Source organism: Perognathus longimembris, chromosome 2, assembly GCF_023159225.1.
Source record: "Perognathus longimembris pacificus isolate PPM17 chromosome 2, ASM2315922v1, whole genome shotgun sequence".
NCBI lineage: Eukaryota > Metazoa > Chordata > Mammalia > Rodentia > Heteromyidae > Perognathus > Perognathus longimembris.
This window is the reverse complement of record NC_063162.1, coordinates 102,880,801-102,903,177: the sequence shown is the minus strand read 5'-3', so window position 1 is coordinate 102,903,177 and position 22,377 is coordinate 102,880,801. Positions and strand designations below refer to the sequence as shown.

Here is a 22,377-nt window from a genome sequence, read left to right as displayed (position 1 = left end):
ATTGTCAGTGCTGACAGGTGTGTGTGTGTACTGACAATATCTCTAGGTAACTGAGATGAGCACTTTGAATAGAAAAGCACTACTAACATTAAACTTTTTCTAATGACCTAAACATTTTACACATATAGTATTAGTAGCAATAATCCTAACTTTAGGGTACATGGTACTGATATCTTAGATTTTACCATATTAAAAATGATTAGCGTCTTTATATAATGTAATTTCACACAAGTAATTGTGTTTTGTTCCTATAAAATATTGTACAGAAAAATCTCAGAAAAAATCGTGATAAATGTAAAATAACAGATTTATGTTGACAGTATGATTTTAAAATTGTCTAACTTATCATCTTAGATGACATGAGAATTTCTGGTTTGATTTGATAAGGAGATTCTGTGCAGTCACATATATAGTGATCCAAATGCTTTCTTTTTTCTAGCACTTGGTCAATGAATGGTTAAGTGAGAAGAATGAGAAGACAGGAAAACCTCCAGAAAGCCTTTCAGAAAGGCCTCTACGCATAACTACAGATCCAGAAGTGTTAGCTACACAGCTCAATTCATTGCCTGGTCTCACATACAGTCCCCACGTATATTCTACTCCTAAACATTATATTAGATTTACTTCACCATTCCTTTCAGAAAAAAGGAGAAGAAAAGAACCCACTGAAAATATTTCTGGCTCATGCAAAAAGGTAAACTTCTCTTTGAATATAAAAGTCTATGCTGAAGCAAATTCTCATTCTTTACTACCACTCATGACAGTGAAATGCTTTTGAATTCAGTGCTACCTTACAGACTGATCCCTGTTTAAATTTTTGTTTTGTTTAGCGGTGGCTGAAACAAGCTTTGGAAGAAGAAAGTTCAGCAATTTTACGTAGATTTAATTCACCCTGTCAAGAAAGATCCAGAAGTCCTACCATCAATGGTGAAAATATAAGTCCACTACTATTAAATGATAGCTGTTCACTTCAAGGTAGAATTTTTCAGAATTGTTTTAAATGTTAAGAATGTGACAGGATATATCATAATTTTAGAATAGGAATGGTATAATTACTACTTCATACATACATTTACAAGCACACTGTTACGTTTTCTCATTTTGGTTCTCCAACCTTTTTCCTTAAAGCCAGACTTAAAACCTCCATGTTATAATACAGTGTGTGCTGAGATTAGGATTGGATTTGTAAAGCTTACTTTTGGTCTGGGTGCTAATTTCAAACAGATGCAAAAAAGGACATGTTAGTTAAACTAACATCAATATCTATATTTCTTTATGTCCTTTGGTAAAGTAATGTTTGCTAACGAATTAATTTCAGAGCTATGGAATTCATTTCAAGGAAGATGATTTCATATTAGTACTATTTCCTAAAACCTTTTAATTTAGTTTTAGGGTAAAAGTCATCTTAATTGCTATTGTTGATGTTTTATGTTTTTAGGATATAATGTATTACAGATTTTAGTAAACAGCAGTATTATTTCTTATAGATTGTTATTTCACCAACAGATTTAACCACACCACTAAAAAAACGAAGACTTTATCAGTTGCTAGATTCTGTTTACTCAGAAACCTCAACACCTACTCCTTCACCATATGCTACACCAACTCATGCAGATATCACTCCTACGGATCCATCATTTGCCACTCCTCCACGGGTAAAATCAGATGATGAAACGTACAGAAATGGTTATAAACCCATATACTCACCAGTTACCCCAGTAACTCCTGGTACACCAGGAAACACCATGCACTTTGAGGTGAGAAGAACAATTTTTAACTCCAGGAAATAGGGCTTAAGAAATTTGTACTTTTTATTAACCTTCTTCCCCCACCCCCCTCGTACTAAAAGAGAACACTGGGAACATATGCCTATATAAATCTAGACACTTTTATTTGTACTGATATAAGTATCACACAGCAGACTGTGTATCTCAGTGACCTGTGCATCTTCTTTGGGGAAATAGAAATTAAGCAGATTTTAACAATATCTAAAAACAAAGTCTCTGTAGTTTTCATTTCTATAAAATAGCAGATTTAGCCATTAATTTTCAATTCTGATTATTCCTTTTGTATAGAATATTTCTTCCCCAGAAAGTTCTCCAGAAATAAAGAGACGCACTTACAATCAAGAGGTAAGAAGTTATTTAAAAACAAAAAAAGGAAAGGCTTATTTTTCCCCCAGTACTGTTTTGCTTAAATTATTGTAGATTTTGAAACAATCCTAAAATGTTATTTTTTTTTAATTTTATGAACAGGGATATGATAGATCTTCAACCATATTAACGTTGGGGCCTTTTAGAAATTCTAATGTAACTGAGCTGGGTCTGCAAGAAATAAAGACTATTGGTTATACCAGTCCTAGGAGTAGGACTGACGTCAACAGGCAGTGTCCCGGAGAAAAGGAACCTGTGTCAGACCTTCAACTGGGACTTGATGCAGTCGAGACAACTGCCATACACAAAACAATGGAAACACCCACACATGACAGGACTGAGCCTACCAACCAACTGGACTCCACTCACCCTGGAAGGGGGACATTATATTCTTCCTGGGTAAAGAGTCCTGACAGAACGGGAGTTAACTTCTCAGTGAACTCCAACTTGAGGGACTTGACACCCTCACATCAGTTGGAGGTTGGAGGAGGCTTCCGAATAAGTGAGTCAAAGTGCCTGATGCAGGATGATACTAGAGGCATGTTTATGGAAACAGCTGTGTTTTGTACTTCTGAAGATGGGCTTGTCTCTGGTTTCGGACGGACTGTTAATGACAATTTGATCGACGGGAGTTGCACACCCCAGAATCCACCACAAAAGAAAAAGGTTACATTTTAACAATTTATAGTCATTTTAACTGTCATTGTTTTCATATTACTCTTGTCATTGGGAGTTGTGTATCATATAAGGCATTCTTAATTTATTGACACTAAAAATTTTATATGTATACCTTTGAACCTTTTGTAAATGTTCAATAATTAGAAAATGTTTATAGCAAAGTACAAAGTTCTAGCGATATGACAAGTTCTTAATTCCTCAACCAAAAAAAAAAACCCTGAATAACAATATTTATATTTTTATTTCTCTTATCCTACATTGAACAGGCAGCCATGTATAGAAGAAATGCCTCTTGTCATCATAATACCTATGTTATGTAGGGTATGGATGTAAGATTATTTTGAAAAGTATACTAATATAAGCATTATACCTGGATATATAAGTTCCCTTCTTGAGACAATTAGAATGCCTATTTCACAGGAGAAACTACAATACTTAATTTGTTAATAGGCTTATTGCTTTATAAGTCAAAGAATTTTAGTGATGTGTGCTTTTAATTTTTATAACAGAGTCCAGTTGGCAACTTTTGGGAAGCAATGTAGTATAGTGGAAAGAGCACGGGCTTTCAAGTAAGACCTAGGTTCGAATCCCGGCTCCAACACTCACCAGCTGTGTGACCTTGAGTGAGTGAGTTACTCAATTTCCTCATCTGTAAAATGGGGATTATAATATACCTATTTCATAGGGTTGTTGTGAGGATTAAATGAAATAATATATGTAAATCATCTAAGTACAATGCCTGGCACATTGTAGGCATTTGATAACTGTTAATTATTTATTGAAAATGTGATTTAATATAATTTTCCTATTATAAGTATAGTAATTTTCCTTAGATAAAAAGAATAAATTCATTATGACATCTGAGACAAGAATAAAAGGTTTGCCTTTTCTTTTTTTGCTTAAGGTTTCCCTGTTAGAGTACCGTAAGAGACAACGTGAAGCTAGAAAAAGTGGCTCTAAGTCAGAAAACTTTCCTCTGGTTAGTGTATCACCTCATGCAAGTGGAAACCTGAGCAGCGGTGGTGATGGTGATGTCCACAGTAGTGAAAATGGAGAGCAGGCAGAAAACACTGCTAGCCTGCCTTTACCAATACCGGCTGCAATTTATAATGCTACTGAAGAAACCAGCAATAACTGTCCTATTAAAGAAGCTATTGCCAATGAGAAGAATGAACCAGAAGTTCAGTGGTAAGCCTGTTTATGAAGTATTCTAGTCAAAAGAAAAGGCTTTGTTATTGAACAGTTCTCCTATTTGTTGATCTCCCAAGAGTAAGCGTGTAGAGATTGTGATTTTGAAAGACCGTTGCTGACAAGGTTTTAAGTCAGCTGTATATTTACGCTGTTAAATGTCTACTGTGTTTACTCCTTTTATTTTATGTTTGTCATACAAATATTCCTCTCTAAAGGACATTTATGACAGGAAAGTTCCTATGGTTTCTTTACCAAGCCCTACCAGTTAGTCTTGGAAGAAGAAGCAAGTCTAGTGTTTCTTCAGTAAGAATAGAGGCAGCTGCTTATATGATGGATACTGGCAAAGTGACACAGACTATGTATTCCCTCAGAGGTTAGAGTCTTAATGCAATTTTTCTTGGGCATATTTTGTTATCTTTAGTAACCTGAAGTGACCCTTGTGAGTGTTAGTACACTATCTTCAACTTCCTCCTCCTCCTTGACACTAAGGAACTTCTGAGTTCTTCTCATAAACAGGGATAAAGGAAGAGGGATGGGTGAGAATGTTAAAACAAGTAACACTGATCAAGATACAAGTATTCATAAATTTCTTTGATAAGTGGCAACTCCTTTATACAACTATTTAAAAATAATAAAAATATTTTTGAATTAGTGGGGATACAAATCTCACTTAGCAAACTAAGAGAAAATCAGTTATTTTCAAAGCTCAACACCCAAAGCAGAATATTTTCCCAGTAGAGGAAAATCTTTGGTCTAAGAGGATGTGTTGCTCATCAAAAAACAAACAATATAATCTAGCTGGCAGCTCTCTGACTTTAGGATTTTGTTTTCTCTTAAAGGACTGCCTCCACTTCAGTGGAACAAGTGAGAGAAAGGAGTTACCAGAGAGCTTTACTTCTCAGTGACCACCGAAAAGATAAAGACTGTGGTAAGTAAGCTTGTTTGTTAGAAAGTGGAGCTGGCTAATCATTACACTCTTGTTCTCAGTGAGCTCTAATGTTCTCTTTGGGTCTGCTTGCTTCATCTCTAGGGGGAGAATCACCATGTGTCTCATGTTCACCAAGTCATGTTCAGTCTTCACCTTCATCTCATTCAAATCACATTCCCCAGCTGCACACTAAGGGCCTAGTACCTTCTTTCAGTGAACTTACAGAAGGTCAGTAAGCAGATGGATGACCTAATATGACTATTATTTAAACACCTTTTAAAAATGAGAAAAAAAGAGTCCGTATTAAAAAAAGTTTGACAGAATATACATTGCTTTGTGATTTCAATAAAGGCAGTATTTGTCATGTTATTTTACATTTACTATAGGTTTCTTCTGCTTTGTAGACCCTGATCCTGAAAATCCAGAACCCACAGCTACAAATGAATGCCCATCCCCAGACACTTCGCAAAATACTTGTAAAAGCCCCTCAAAAATGAGCAAGGTAATAACATTGAATCTTAAATGTCACTTAGAAATGCTAATTTTGTTAATATGCAGGCAGATTTTTCTACTGTATCAAATAACAGTTTTTTATTCTGGACACTTCTTGTCAATTGTGTAGTTTTATTCATTCTGTCATCAGTCACACTGAAGTGTGACAAGGATAACTTACTAAAATTTAATGCTCTTTTTCTATTTAAAGTCCATGTGACACGGATAACTTACTAAAACTCAATGATCTTTTCTATTTACAGTCCCACCTCTTTTCTAGAAGTGTTTAAGAAACACATCTTTTCATGAAATACTTAACCAGCCAATTAATTTTCAAAAGGTCAGTGACATTCATTTAACAGGAATGTCCATTCTGGCCAATGAAGATTTGACATATGATATGGCAATGTAATACTTTAAATCAGTCTAATACTTTTTATGAGAAAGTCAAACTGGTTTGAGGGAGGCAAGTATGTTTACCCAAAATCCATTTATCTTTACATTGGGTATAGAAATTCCAGTTACAGAATTGAAAATTTGACTAAAAACTTAAGGTTATTAGAGTTCTTTTAGAATAAGGCCCCAAGACAGTTCTTATTGCTTAGGAGGAAAGGGCAGATTAAATTTAAAGACCATTATTTCCTCAAATTTTCTTCTAGAGAATTTCTAGAGTTTAAACTCACTATCCAGAACTTGTTCAATGTACTGAAAATCTGACCTTTCAAAGCTGCAAGCCTCAATAACTGACTTCCTTCAAACTTACACTATACCTGCTCCTTTTAAAGTTAATACTTAAAAATCATAAATGTCAAAAATAATAAACCTGAAAGTACACAGCCTGTTTCTTAACCTTATTATCCTATGTTTTCTCTTCATAGCCTGGTTCACCAGGACCTGCTCAACCTCATGGGAAAATACTCACAAAATCAGATCCTCACTGGGAGGCAACAGTTATTGTAGCAGAAGCTGAGAATGTTCACCTAAAAACAGAGCTCCAACAAAAACAGCTATCAAATACCACCCCAGCACTTTCAAAGAACCACGCTCCTCCTCAGCCCCATGCTCGCAGTGCAACTGAGCAACTTCCCCAAAAGCTGCCTTCTGTACCAACAAAGTTGCATTGTCCTCTGTCACCTCACACAGAAAACCCTCCTAAGTCCTCCACGCCCCACACACCTGTGCAGCATGGTTATCTCTCACCAAAGCCTCCTTCACAGCAGTTAGGATCTCCCTTCAGGCCTCATCATTCACAGTCACCTCAAGTTGGAACCCCTCAGCGAGAGCCTCAGAGAAATTTTTATCCAGCAGCACAGAATCTTCAAGCCAATACCCAGCAGGCAACTTCTGGAGCATTATTTACACAGACACCCTCAGGACAATCTTCAGCAACATACAGTCAGTTTAACCAACAAAGTCTGAACAGCTCGGCACCACCCCCTCCGCCCCCTCCGCCTCCTTCTTCTTCATCTTATTATCAAAACCAGCAGCCCTCTGCAAATTTTCAGAATTATAATCAGCTTAAAGGTAGTCTTTCCCAACAAACTGTGTTTACATCTGGACCAAATCAAGCACTTCCTGGCAGCACAAGCCAGCAATCAGTTCCAGGACACCATGTTACGCCAGGGCATTTTTTGCCCTCTCAGAACCCTACCCTTCACCATCAAACTGCTGCTGCTGTGGTCCCACCCCCACCTCCACCACCACCTGCTCCAGGACCACACCTTGTACAACAGCCAAATGCCCATCAGCAGCACTCTGTAGCACATGTAGTAGGGCCAGTTCATGCTGTCACCCCTGGTTCACATATTCATTCTCAAACTGCTGGACATCATTTACCACCACCCCCTCCACCTCCTGGTCCTGCCCCTCATCACCATCCACCACCCCATCCTACCACAGGACTCCAAGGTCTACAAGCACAACACCAGCATGTTGTAAATTCAGCACCCCCACCTCCACCTCCACCTCCTCCTTCCAGTGTTCTGACTTCTGGGCATCACACGACATCAAGTCAAGCCTTACACCACCCACCTCATCAAGGACCTCCACTTTTTCCTTCAACTGCCCACCCAGCTGTACCACCATATCCCTCACCACAAGCTACACATCACACCACTCTGGGACCGGGACCCCAGCACCAGCCGTCTGGAACAGGGCCACATTGTCCATTACCAGTTGCAGGTCCTCATCTCCAGCCCCAAGGACCAAACAGTATTCCAACACCTACTGCTTCAGGGTTCTGTCCTCATCCTGGCTCTGTGGCCCTACCACATGGGGTGCAAGGACCTCAGCAGGCATCTCCAGTGCCTGGACAGATTCCAATTCACAGAGCACAGGTGCCACCAACATTTCAGAACAATTACCATGGTTCAGGGTGGCATTAAAATGGACTCCAATAACATTTTTTAAAATGTTCTGTAAGATAAACTGTATATTTCATATGTACCTATTAAGGTACTTTTTAAAACTTGTACATGAAACTTTGTATAAAAAAAAAAACAAAACAACAAAAACCAGTGCTCTTCCATTGTATTTTTCCCATTTTTGCTTTTTAAAATTCCTTAAGAAATGTGCTGTTAAGCCAGTATTAGGTATCTTTATTTTGTAAGTGAACATTCCAGCTGTTTTTCTGGCAGTAGATCTGATGCTACATGATCTTTAAATTTTATTGTTGCAGTTGAATTCATTTAGTGAATGTTTTCTGTATTATTTTATACATTAAGTACACAGCTAATAATAGCACTATGAGGATTTCCTTTTCTTTGGGGGGGGTCAGTTCTGTGAGTGCATCTTAGGTATAAAATGCAATACAGATTTTTATAGTTTGGTGTGGACATGGCTCATTCTGTTTTTATCAGTTATTTGCAAGCAAAATGTAATTTAATGTATAGATAATTTCTAATGTCTCCTGGCAAACTGTAAATACTGCATTTCTTTTGCGTATATAATTGCTTACACTTTTTTCATTTGATATATAGCATTGTACATATGACAAGTCTTTTGCAAAACTGTGTGATCTTTGTGAAAAGTAGTACAGTATATGGCCTTTACTTTCCTTTTTTATTTTAAATATACTGTCACATTGAAGCACTGGTTGGGCATTTTAATTCATGTTAATAAATCACAATTATGTCAGTTTTACCAAATTGTGCTGTACAACGTCTAAGATTGGGGACAGCTTACATGTTTTTTACAAAACATAAGGAATAATTTGTAAGAAAGGAACCTTCAATTTTCTTTAGCAACTACTACCTCAAGTTGAATGGTAGCTAGAGGCTACCATTGATTACTTTCTAAAATGGTTCCTACTTTTTTTTTCAGGAGCAAAAGCCACTGGAAATTAGTTAAAACAGTCATGCTATGTAAATTTACTTAAGTATATACATTATATAAAATGAAACCAAACCACTATTGCATAACACATGATAGTAACAAAACTGCAATTTACAACAGTTGTTTGAAAAGGAGTAGTTTTCAACACATAGGAGTATCTTAATTTGTACATTTCAGAACATGACTGAAATCAAAACTGATTTGAAAACTTTAATGTTTAATACATAGCTATGAAACTTTTTAAGTTATGGGAAATCTATTTCTTTAAATTTAGTTTGGGTATATACAACTAAAGGAAAAAGGCATTATCCTTAGAGCTCTCTCAAGTAAAATGAAGATGACCTCTCAAGTAAGTTATTTTATTGCTGAAATACAAAACGCTAGTTCTACTTTAAAAAAAAAACAATAAAAATTCCCAGCCTTTGCCTTCTATATCTCAGGAGTATTAATCAAATCCAATAGCAGTGACACTGTTTGTTAAGATAATTTTTCATCAACCAAATACTTGACATAAGTTGGGCACAGTATGCAAATCTTGTGCATCAAGAAAAAGTAAATAAGACTTAAAAAATGACTGAATGAGATTTGGTAGTACTTTAAGTCATGTTTTATCATTTTAATTTTCATTTGAAACTTAGCTAATGATGGTGTGTTATTACAACTCATTTAAGGTTTGATCCTAATCAGCTTCATGTTTTCTTTAAAAGAACATAAGTCAAGCCATCCTAGACTTATCAAACACAATTCTACTTATTATATTTACTAAAGAAATATTTGTCTGAGGAAAAAAATGGCTTTACATCATTCAAACCAATTGAAACATAGAACATAGTTAACTAGTATATACAAAATATCAACATTTCCCTCTCGAAAAGGACTACATTAAAAAATTTGAGGTCCTGTTTCAAATTGGCTTACTACACAAGGATTGTATACAGAAGCTTTTGTGTAAAATGCATAATATTAAATAACTAAATTTGATTCAAATACTCTCCTCTAACTTGCATTATAAAACAATATGAGAAAAAGTCTAACTTAATAATTTCATGTACAGAAACAAGTTCTCTACTCCAAGAGAAAGTTTCCTTACTTTATCCTGTTAAGTCATTTGTGGTCCAGTTATAAGATGGAGCAAAGTGGCTTTTATGAAGCTCTTCATATCTACGTTCTCTGTTTTGGGGATAGTTCTGTCAGTTTTCAGACATCAGGCTTCTAAATCTGTTGTAATCAAATATATGACTTACTGCTTATAACTTTCCATGAAGAAATCACCATGGGTCATAGAAAGGTAATGATAGGACATTCAACTAAAATTGCTGAGCTGGAGACAAATGTTTGGCATAACCAATTGTTCTCCTTTAGGATATATATATATATATACATATGTATATATGTGTGTATATATTATTCAACAAGCCACCAAGAATCTGCTAAAATTATATGGTACCTACTACAAATGCATATTCTGTCATAAAATAGGCTATTTGTATCATGAGGATAACCACTGTTTTAAAACTCAGACAATTTACTTTCTTTTCCATTATGACCCCAAACTGCAAATTCCATTCAAGGATCATACTGCCCTGGTAAAAATCCTTGTAAGGAAGACATAAATTTACTCAGTGGTTCTTACATGAATGTTTCCTATGGAAATGATGAACAGTAAAAACTGGTCCACAGCCACCATCTGCCATACAATCTACATGGAAACCTATAATTTCATTAGAAACACTTAGCATGCACATCTCATAAAGAAACGGAAGGTACATTCTACCTCATATAGCAATATGTGATACAATGCTAATAACTTACAGAGAAGTTTGTGGCTTGATGAAATAGATTTTTTTTTTAAAAAAGGGCCACTGACATTGTATATAATGAATTATAATGTAGCATATCTTTCCTAAATCTCTTCTGGCCTTTAAAAAAAAACATAAATGACTCATAGTAAGCATTAATGCATGTTATACAACTACATTTGCTGCATCACGAATTATTTCCTTTAGTTTTGGTCACACTAAATTGATAGCAAATGTTCATTGGTTCTGTCACTTCAAATACAGGGCAATGACCAAGGCAATGTCTGGAAAAAAAACCAAAACACTTTAATTTTCAAGACAACTGCAAGCACCCCAAACAATGGATTATTGTTACAACACTTTTTAAGCTTTTCACAATCTAGTTATTGCAAAGGCATGTGGATAAATGTTAATGGACAAAGTCAAGAAAAATGAGGCACCTTAATAAATGTAAAATTTTAAATAAAAAGACATTCAATTCACTGACTTCTAGAAGAGGGTAAGGATACCTCTACATATTACATTCTAAAACTGTATTGCCTACTAATAATGGGCTGTGTCCTGGATTCTACAATTTTAAGGAAATGCATGAACAAGAATTGTATGCAACCTGCAAAGGGAAACCATTTTCTCCTTCAAAGAAAGACTGAAAAAGTGAGTAAAATCTGCTATAGCCAACACAGAAAGCTGTCTGTGGAATGAACATGATCACCATTACCTTCCAGCTCTGAGGAGTACTTGGCCCACTGCACTGTAAAGTGTATAAACTGTATCTGTGTTTTACACAAACTCAACCATGCTTCTCCCAAAATATATGTATTTTTATCCCACACACTGAACACTTCTCTTGACCCATTTAATCTACATATTTAACATTACAGTGCTTGGAGGAAGCAACACTACATGGTACTGGGCCATCACAATTTTAAAGGAAAAGTCTAAAAAGTACTTTTAAAAATATGCAGAAATACAAATGCGACTACTAAATTATGGATATTTTTTAGAATGAGAAGCATTCGTTTTGTCTTTTTTTCCTTTAAAGTGCCACATAAGGAATGACATAATCCAGAGCCACCTCATTTGAAATCCAATGTAAATGGATCATTATGGAATGAAAAATTTGTACAACTCCCTAGAGCAGCAGAAAGTCTGCTACATGCAACTTAGGCTATAAAATACTCAGGACTTGGTAGCTTTTCTGAAATTTGAGTCCTCATCCCATATTTCATGGAAATTAACATTTACAAGGGTGCATTTACATACACTATAATACAGGAATGATGTCCCTTTGCCAGAAGATAAAATTGTACATTTCCTTGCTATTTCTTGGTTCCAACTTGATAATTTCTTAAGATTGTAAATTATATAGTACTCAGCTAAAATATTTCTTCATAAATAGTTACAAAACCTGCCAAAACACAAAGGGGAAAGTATTTTTCATTCAAAAAAATGACATTTGAATGTCATACAACACAATAAACAATGAGTAGAGACATGTTATTGTTTCCAGAAGAAAATGGTCAGTAAACTACTTAGTTGAAGACAAGAGACTAACCTTCCCCAAGACCACAGCGCACAAAAAGCAAAATGTCAAAACAACAGTACCTCAAAGCAAAATAAAGGTCTGAGGGTGAAGCCAGCTTGCTTGTAATCCTGTTAAAGAATGAGAGTCACCGTTTAGGTCCAAAGTACTGGAAAACATTTGCTAGCTCAGAATGCTATATTTGTAGAATTTGCTAAGAATTCAACCAAGGATGTCGAAGGCATTCTCCAGCTGACGCTCGTTTTTCTGGAACCATTTCTAACATCGGGATCAGGAAATCTGTAAACTGTGCAGCATCTTCATGGGGCCAGCCATACTTTTCCACAAGTACATCAAAGAGGCTCCAGGGCTTCAGCTTGGTGATGTGCCGAAGTTCTCCTGCAGGGAAAACAAAACACCAATGTCAAGAAAGCTCTCAATTTCTATTTTCCATAGTCGATCCAGCCAGGTTCTTTTCAATGAAGCAGACAACCGACCTTGTCAAAACTTTATGGCAGCAACAAAGAAACTAGCTAACTTCTTACTTCTAAGCAATAATCATTAAAGTACCAAAGCCCACATTTCAATTAATGCCAATGAGTATAAATGATTTGATGGTTCATTCACATCAGTTCTACAGTAAGGGTGTGCATATGCAGCACATTTCTAAAAGCCAAGGCCATTCTCATTGCAACATGAGGATCATTTACAATCTTCCTAAACTTCCTTAGAAAAATATGTAAGACACACATTTAAAGTCATTGCCTCTGCATTTTATCACGCAAAGAAATGGGAATCTCCTTTTCTAGAGCAGTGCTATTTTTTTTTTGGGGGGGGGGGCAGTCCTGGGGTTTGCACTCAGAGCCTGAGCACTGTCCCTGGTTTGTTTTGCTCAAGGCTAGCACTCTACCTCTTGAGCCACAAAGCCACTTGCAGCTTTTCTGTTTATGTGGTGCTCTTGAGGAATGGTACTCTACCAATAAGCCACATTCCCAGCCCCTAAGAGAACTTTTTATCTTTGCTGTCCAATAGGGCAGCTAATGGCTACGTATGACCAATGAGTTGATAAAACTGTGGCTAAGGCACCTAAACAAGCAATGTATTATGGATGGAAAGTAAGACTCAAGTGGTAGAGTGCCAGCTTAAGCAAGAAAGCTAAGTGATAGCTGAGAGCCTTTAGCTCACAGGTATAATCATAGTTACTCGGGAGAAAGATCTGAGGAACAAGGTTTTTAAGCCAAATCAGGCAGACAATTCCTCAGAAACAAACACCTGGCTAGTTAACCAGTCAAAAGCTAGAGCTAGAGGTGTGGTTTATGTGGTAGAGCAAGCCAAGCAAGAGTGTTAGGCACTGAAAAAAAATTAATGAATTTACCTAAATTTTAAATGCTACAACAGCTAGTGATAATCCAACCAAATAAAATTTCTATCTTCACATTTGTTATAACACTTTTATAAAGCACTGCCTTACAAGCCTTGAAGTTATAATTTGCAAAATGTGATAGCTAGAACACAAAAGTACCATCCAAAAAAGCTCAGTTATGTGTAACTCTGCCATAACAGAATGACTAGCAAGCAAGTAAATGCCTATGAAGTGTAACCATCTTTTTCAAAACAGAAAATAAGTTATATTAAGTTAAACTACCAAAAGGTCAAAATTAACTTTCATTACAATGCATTTCTCTGCTATTTGAACTTTTCACAAGATACCCACCCTTATCCATAGAGAAGCCTCTGCCTGCAGAGACAGCACCATGCTTGCACTAATGAGGCCCCAGAGCAAGCACAGGCCTAAAAAGCCAGATCTCAGAAGCCTGGGCTTTTTTTTTTTTTCTTGCCAGTCCTGGGGCTTGAACTCAGGGCCTGAGCACTGTCCCTGGCTTCCTTTTGCTCAAGGCTAGCACTCTGCCACTTGAGCCACAGCCCCACTTCTGGCCTTTTCTGTTTATTTGGTGCTGAGGAATCAAACCCAGGGCTTCATGCATGCTAGGCAAGCACTCTATCACTAGGCCACATTCCGGCCCCTGAGGCCTGGGCTATAACAAGAATAAACATATGACCTAATGCTACAAAAACAAAAGAAGAAATCATCTAAAACCCCACTACACAGTGGCTCCACTCATTTGCCTGTATTCCTTTTAAATTTAGGCAAATTAACTCATTAATACCCATTCTTACAGAATGCTATATGAACAGAATTATAATCTATTATGCAAAGGATTCTGAATAAAGAAGCTAGGTTCCTTGTTAAAAGGGACTAGTGTCCAGCTAGACGTAAAGAGTTGAGCATTGATGCAAGGTGCCAGTGACTCATGCCTGTAATCCTAGCTACAGGAGGCTGAGATATGAGGATTGTGGTTTGAAGCCAGCCCAGGCAGAAAAGTCCCTGAGATTGCAACCAATTAACCACCAAAAAGCCAGAAGCGGAGCTGCAGCTTAAGTGGTAGAGTTGCTAGCCTTGAGAGAAGTTAAGGCACATAGTCTGTCCAGGACCTGAGTTCAAAAACACCAAAACAAAAGAGTTAAGCATTGCTTCCAGACCAGAGGTCAGGTCAGTGTCCCCTGAGATTGTGCACACCTGCTTTCAGCAGGGACAGCTTTTCAGCTGTGAAGGACAATAGTCTGTGAGAATAAAGTCTGTATAACCACTGTAGAGTTAACCCTCAAACTCAGAATCTCTAGAATTTCAGCCGAAAGAGATAAACCCTACCATGCAATTTTCTATATCTCAAAATGAGCCCAATAATTTAAAAAAAAATGGTTGTTAGGAAAACCAGGAGTAGTAGGCTCATACTTGTAATCCCAGTTACCTGCATAGAAATTGGTTCCAGAACACACTCTTCCTTTGCCATATACACGTGTGTGCCTGCCCCACACCCACACCCCCTCACACACACACTCCAAAAAGCCAAAGATGTTTAAGTGTCTTATATAGAATAATGTAGTATTTGTATACAACCTGTACACAGCACACATTCCCTTGGCTTTGGTTTTCTTAAAGGCAGGGTCTCACTACGTAGCCAAATTTTCCTCCTGCTTCAGCTTCATGAGTGCTGGGATTACTGGTGTGTACCATACCACACTGCATTAGTAAATATTTTCTAGGTTATTATAATGCCTAATATAGTTTTTGAACAGTATTGCTTAGGGCCTGATGACAAGGCAAGTTTGTAAGTGTTTAGTACAAACACAATTCTTTGAAAATATCTTTCTGCTGTGGTTGTGAATTTGGAGCTATGGATACTAAGGACCAGCTGTGCAACAAAAGGCAAGCTTTATCTCTACCCATGCCTTAGCTGCACAATAAGTGATGAAACTAACACAATCATTGGAGTTAGGGAAAACTATTCATGTAGAACTAGCAATACTGAAAACTGATACAAAATATTTTCACAGAACAAAAAATATATAATATACTTTTGGGCAAGTAATCCTACATAAAAATGGTTATGTGGGTCAGCTGTGGTGACTCAAGCCTGTAATTCTAGCTACTATCAAAGTGAAGGTTAGGAAGATCAGGGGAAGCACAGACAATAGCAAAACCTCATTCTAAAAGAAGGAACAAGGCCATGATGAAGCACACCTGTAATCTCAACTACATGAGTGACAAATGGAGGAATACTGTGGTCCCAAGTTGTCCTGGGAAAAGTATGACACCCTGATCTGAAAAATAACTCGGAACCAAAAGAAGGACCAGAGGTATAGCTCTACCAGTTAAAAGTTCTTGCTTAGTAGACTCAACACCAGGAGTTCCAAAACCCTAGTACTGAAAACAAACAAACAAAAAACTCTGTGCAAAGATGTGATATAAAACAGAACATATAAATGGAAATTAATCCTGAATACTTCGATATACTGAATAGATAGGAGTACTTTGAGACAGCACCCATGTACTGAATTCAAGCCCCAATACTGGCACTTAATTAAAATAAAATTGCCTCTTTACCAGGTTAAAGAATTTTTATTCCTGGATAATTTTTACTAGATAGATATTTGAAGGTATGTTTCACTGAAACAAAGTTGGAGAAAACTAGAAAGTTGACAGCATCTACTTTCTAAAGCCTGACCTTCAGCCTTCCTTGTGCCCACAGCAGTCCTTTTAGTATCTCCCTCTCACATAGGCACCAGAGAGCTTAGCAAGGCAGAAAAAATTCTACCCTGAGGATCCAGTCTCTGAGGTCCAAGGAAGAATGATAGTAAGCAGAAAGTATGATGAAGGCTTCCTTCTATGAAGCAGAGACTTTGTGACAGTAACCATATTCGACAGTCTCAGGTTCCAAGAACGCTTTCTAGAAAAGCATTATACTCTGCTCAAATGGTAAGTGATTTGTGAAGAAAAATATTTTGCCCACATAACTGTAATATTCTAGAATTAAACAAAAAGCATATGAGGTTCCATACTACACACAGGATTATGATAAATTTTACCAGTGCACACATACAAAGGAAACATCAATAAATATTGATACCAATCGAGACAAAATTTAAGACATGGGAACAAATTCCTATATAAATACCTAGATGTCATTATGACTAAGTAATTAAGTTAAAGGTCTGTATAAATATTACCTTACATCACAGATAAAATGTAACTCAGGCCGAGTCTGTACATAATGGTAGCTACTTGGAAGAGAGATTGGAAGGACAACAGTTCCAGGCCAGCCCAGGCTTTACAAGAGGCCACAGGAAAAACATCAGCATCTGAGGCCAACTATGGGCAAAGAAATGAGTGACAATACCTGAAAAATAGTTAAAGTAAATGGGGGCTAGAAATGTAGCTAAAGTAGTAGCCTGCCTGCCTAGCAAGCTGGAGCTCTGGTTTAAATTCTATCAGTGCAAACAAACAACAAACCTGAAGCCTAGCAAACTAAAAAGGGGCACTTGTCCATCTAGTGTGTGTGTGTCATACAACCATGGCAGGTCTGTTGCTTTTCAGGCAAATACAGAGCTACCTTTAAAACATTGATACTGTTCAGGTCAAATATTAAACATCATAAATATGTTTTTAAAACTTTCTCCTTAGATATTTGCATTCTCAAAACAGCAATTCTTACTAAAATAATGGGTCAAAAGAATGACTCCACTGAGGCTGTATTTATTACCCACAATCACCTGGAACCTGAACTTTTCTGTGGGAATCACTCACTTCTTGGGGACAGTATAGAGCCAAAATCCATAGAGAAACCCATTTCTATTGGGTCACATCTCACTACCTTGATTTCTTTAGTGGTAAATGTTAACATCTAAAAGAATAACCAGCAAATTAACTTTAATACAGTTAACAGTAGTAAATATATTTCCTGCTCAAAAGTCCATTTCAACAGGTTCTGTTAGGGGGCAGATTGGTACCAGTGGAATGGTTGGACTAACAAGGGGAAGAGTAAAGGAAGCTGAATATGGCTAAAGCTGTTTTATTTGCATGAAATAATGTAATTCAAACAATGAATGAACCATTGTTCACTGATGAACAATGAAACCAATTGAAATTGTTTTAAGAGGGTAGGAGGTTAAGGGAGGGGGTGAAACTGAGATATATATACACACATACACACACACGTGTGTGAGTGTGTGTGTATAACTGCTGCAATCAAACCCCTAAAACTAATTTATGCTTTAAAAGGACATCAATAGAGATAAATACCATATTTCTTATCACAAGACCCAACATTGTAAAGATGGTAGTTCTCAAATCACTCCTAAATTTAATACAATCTCAAATAAAACCCCTGTAATTATTTCCATGAAAAATCCAGTTCAATTAACTTCTTGATCAAGAAATGACTCAAATTAGTATTGGTTCTTATCTCTTGAATTATTAGATGCATTTGAAGGTTAAGTGTTGGTGTCTTTGTGTGTATGTATGCAAATGTGCAAGCACATGTACACACACACATATGCCAGTACTGGGGCTCGAACTCAAGGCCCAGGCACTGTCTCTTAGCTTTTTTTCACTCAAGGCTGGTATTCTACTACTTGAGCCACAGTTCCACTTTTACCTTTTTGGTGGATAATTAAAGATAAGAGTTTCATGGACTTTCCTGCCTGCGCTGGCTGGAACCTCAATCCTCAGATCTCAGCCTCCTGAGTAGCCAATTATAGGCCTAAGCCACTGGTACCCAGCTTTCAATGCTTGTCAGACCTGTAATAGGAGTGGAAATATTTCCAGGGAGACAAAGAGCAATAAAGGTTCCTAGTAAATCATTGTGGTCCATACCTGCTTGGCAAAGTGACTTAAATAGCAGTTTTCAATTGTTTTCTCTTTTCTAGCACAATTTGTGCAGGGGGGGGGGGCTGTTTTTTGTTTCTTGCCAGTCCTGGGGCTTGGACTCAGGGCCTGAGCACTGTCCCTGGCTTCTTTTTGCTCAAGGCTAGCACTATTCTACTATCTACAAAATGCATACACATTATATGGAGGACATGCAAAACACAACATTCAAAGAAACATTACATCAACCACAGCAACATGTTGAAATCTCATTTCATGGTAAGTCCTCATTTTTTATTATTATTTCTAAAGCTTCTATATCAAGTATCAAACTCCTTCTGATTATCACAACCATTATGAATAAACAATGATCAGAAATGGGTGTTGTTGATGTACACCTGGAATCCTAGCTACTTAGGAGGCTGATATTCAAAAAATGACAGACGTCAGTCTAGGCAGAAACACCCACAAGATTCCTTCTCTAAAATTACCAGAAAAAAGCTGGGCTAAACAAGTTGGATAAGAAATGTACTTGCCTTACATTGGCAATAAAGAAGGAAAAAAAAGCTGGGCTAGAGGTATGGTTCAAATGGTAAAGCTCCAGCTGAGTAAGCAAACTGATCAAGTGCAAGACCTTCAAGCCCTGGACCCCTTGCAATAAACACACAACACACACAACACACATACACACAACATACACACACACCTTAACTCTAAACTTCCTGTCACCTTAGATTTTAGGGTTTTCATTTGTTTTGTTATTTTTGTGCTGGTCCTGAGGCTTAAACTTAGGGCTTTTGTGCTCAAGGCTAGTGCCCTACCACTTGAGCTCCAGCTCTACTTCTGGCTTTCTGGTGGTTAATTGGAGATAAGTCTCACAGCTTCTTGAGTAGCTAAAACTACAGTCGTGAGCCACCAGCACCTGGCTCCTTAGGGGATTTCTGACCTCATCACAGATCTTTCTTACATTCAAAGGAAGGAAAAGAAAAAAAGACAAACATCAAATGGAAAGCCATTAAATGCCATTAAAAAGTATACCAAACCCAGTCTGGCTTGACAGTATCTCAAGAGGCTGAGATCTGAGATTCACAATTCAAAGCCTTCCCGGGAAGGAAAGTCCATGATACTTATCTTCAATTAACCACCAGAAAACTGGAAGTGGAGCTGTGGCTTAATGTGGCAGAGTGCTAGTCTTGATCAAAAGAGCTCAGGGACAACACACGGGGCCTGAGTTCAAGCCCTATCTCTCTCTCTCTCTCTCTCTCTCTCTCTCTCTCTCTCTCTCTCACACACACACACACATACACACACACATTGTCAAGCCAGATACTACTGCCTGATACTTGCAATCCTAGCTTCATTGGAAGCTGAGATCAGAGAAATAGTAGCTAGCTTGTGACTAGTTGAGGCATACACAAAAGACCACTTCTCAACCAGTAGCTAGGTGCCATAGCAATCAGTGCCTAGCTTCTCAGATACATAGGAAGCTAATTTGAGGGAGGATCACACTTGCAGATCAACCTAGGCAGAAAAGTCTGTAAGACTCAATGAGTTATGTGACTGTTATCCCAGCTATGCCAGGAAGTCTTAAATAGTCAGACTGCAGCCCAGAAGTACTCCTCAGCAGGAAGGAAGACTATAAAAGCAGCCCCAAAATGGCCAAAGGCCATGACTCAGCAGTAAGGCATCTGCCTAGCAAGCATGAGGTTCTGAGTTCAAACCCTAGTACCGTCTTCTATGCACCCCCACAAACGGTTGCCAATAACTGGGCATGATGACAGAAACCTGTAATTCCTGAAGTTAGGAGGCTGTAGGATTCTGAACTTGACATGTGCCTGGGCTACATGAGAAGACCATTCTTCCCCATTTATCCCCCCCAAAAAGGAAAAAGAGATGCCAGAACGTGAATTTTAACTCTGTAGGTGAGCTTCCAACAAGAACCTTCCAAAAGAACGCAAGTATACAACTCCTAAAGCACATGTGATGATAACTTGTCGCTAAACATACAGGATGTCTCATAAGCAAGGGGATGGAGAAAAGAGGCAGGCAGCATGGAGTCTGTTCTCCAGCATGTCAGAACACAAAACAACTACTCACCCAGCCTTGGGTCAGCAGGCATCATAAAGTGAAGTGAGCTACTGCCAAATGCAGGAGGAAAAGATGCCATTGCTGTTGCTGGCTCTGGGTTGACTCCCATGAACTTTTCCTTGTTCAGTCACTTTGGGGCGGGGGAGGGGGGTGATGGGACTGGGCTAAAACTCGGGTTTGTGTTTTTGCTTGGCCTTTTTCACCTAAGACTAGTGCTCTGCCATCTGAGATATACCTCTACTTCCAGCTTTTGGGTGGCTACTGGAAATAAGAGTCTCATGGACTTTCCCGCCTGGGCTGGCTTTGAACTGCAGTCCTCAGATATGAGCCTCATGAGTAGCCTGATTACAGGCATAAACTACCAGCACCTGTCTCAATTACTTTCCATATTACATTTTTAAAGAAGATTCCCAGGGGGGCTGGGGATATAGCCTAGTGGCAAGAGTGCCTACCTCGGATACACGAGGCCCTAGGTTCGATTCCCCAGCACCACATATACAGAAAACGGCCAGAAGCGGCGCTGTGGCTCAAGTGGCAGAGTGCTAGCCTTGAGCGGGAAGAAGCCAGGGACAATGCTCAGGCCCTGAGTCCAAGGCCCAGGACTGGCCAAAAAAAAAAAAAAAAGAAGATTCCCAGGGAAATTGTAACTGTTCTCTCAGTACTACTACCTAGTGTTTTGTATATGTGTGTATGTTTGGAGGGAGGTGAGCTGGAGATTAAACTCTGGACCCTGTGCATGCAAGGCTAGTATAATAGCACCAGGCTGCCCCACAGTTCCTCTATGACTTTTCTGTTTATGACCTTATTTAACAGTAATAGCCACTGGTGTGCCACATGCTACACAGGCATCCTCTTATACCTTTTTACAATAGCACTCCAACCTGAAATATAAATTTGGAATTGATATGATATACCTAGTGTCTCAGTAGCTATATCACTGAGTAGTCTCATACAAAGTCATTTTTACTAACTGTAACTTGAAATTTGGCTAAGACAGAGAAAACAGAATATGTGAGACTTCTAAAATTTTTAGCCAGTGAGGACATCTCACTGTAATTCTAGCACTCAGGTGGCCTAGGCAGGAGGATCACAAATTCATAATTAATCTAGGCTAAATAGTGAGATTCTATCTCAAAAAACAAAACAAAAAACCCTAACATGTCTGTGTCCTCTCAAATAAAACTTAAATGTGCCATTTATTTACTTTAGCAATTTACTGTTTGGTGGCATTACTAAGGCTTTAACTCAGTGCCTGGGCACTGTCCCTTAGCTTTGCACATAAAGCTGATGCTCTACCACTTGAGTCACAACTCTACGTCTGGGATTTTGCCTCCTCAGGCTAGATTGAAAAAGTGATCCTCAGATCTCAGCCTCCTGATAGGTTGGATTACAGGTGTGAGCCATCAGGGTACCTGACTTAAATGCTCATTATTAAACAATGTTGCAACCAAAACTAAATCTAAGCTAGGAAGATATGCATTAGGAGCAACAATTATGCTCACCACAAAAGATAATTGCATTTGAGAGGGATTCTTTTAAAATAACAACAAAAACTTTTCCTAGGGCCTTGGGATATTTTGTTTTAACTGATCTTTTCCTAGGGCCTTGGGATATTTTTTTTTAACTGATCATACCAGGGAAATGCCAAAACAACAACAACAACAACAACAAAACAGCTGTTCAATTATGTCAAGGAAAGGCCAAAAGACTTACAACATTAAAATAAATCACCTATAGCTCAAGGGGAAGAGACTTGGCTTATGAGAACATGACATATACAGGATTTTAAGGATGTAAATCCACACTGTACAAAGTGCAGGCAGATCACAGAAGATGCCTATTCACATTGCAGAGGGTTCATACACATGGGAAACTGAAAGAACAAGTCTATCCGTTTTTGTTGTTGTTGTTTTATAAATTACTTAAAGTCCTTTTAAGAATTCCCAGAGGCCATGTGTGGTGGTACATAATGATAATTACAGTAACTT

At 37.9% G+C, this 22,377-nt stretch overlaps 2 protein-coding genes across 12 annotated transcripts in view; one reads left to right on the top strand and one right to left on the bottom strand.

Moving 5' to 3' along the window:
- Kmt2e (lysine methyltransferase 2E (inactive)) overlaps nt 1-8,583 on the top strand; it is a 78,228-nt gene extending 69,645 nt beyond the window's left edge. For 4 of the 5 annotated variants that reach the window (XM_048339829.1, XM_048339827.1, XM_048339828.1 and 1 more), the window contains 10 exons: nt 440-694; nt 831-975; nt 1,507-1,757; nt 2,076-2,132; nt 2,256-2,819; nt 3,736-4,019; nt 4,862-4,950; nt 5,053-5,178; nt 5,355-5,452; nt 6,321-8,583. In XM_048339829.1, coding sequence (XP_048195786.1) covers nt 440-694; nt 831-975; nt 1,507-1,757; nt 2,076-2,132; nt 2,256-2,819; nt 3,736-4,019; nt 4,862-4,950; nt 5,053-5,178; nt 5,355-5,452; nt 6,321-7,826 — 3,375 coding nt within the window. In that variant the 3' untranslated portion in view covers nt 7,827-8,583. The remainder of the gene's footprint in view (nt 1-439; nt 695-830; nt 976-1,506; nt 1,758-2,075; nt 2,133-2,255; nt 2,820-3,735; nt 4,020-4,861; nt 4,951-5,052; nt 5,179-5,354; nt 5,453-6,320) is intronic. The other variant, XM_048339830.1, reaches the window with a different exon arrangement.
- Nucleotides 8,584-9,012: 429 nt separating this feature from the next.
- Nucleotides 9,013-22,377, bottom strand: part of Srpk2 (SRSF protein kinase 2) — a 191,658-nt gene continuing 178,293 nt past the window's right edge. For all 7 annotated transcript variants that reach the window (XM_048339832.1, XM_048339834.1, XM_048339833.1 and 4 more), the window contains one exon: nt 9,013-12,495. In XM_048339832.1, coding sequence (XP_048195789.1) covers nt 12,311-12,495 — 185 coding nt within the window. In that variant the 3' untranslated portion in view covers nt 9,013-12,310. The remainder of the gene's footprint in view (nt 12,496-22,377) is intronic.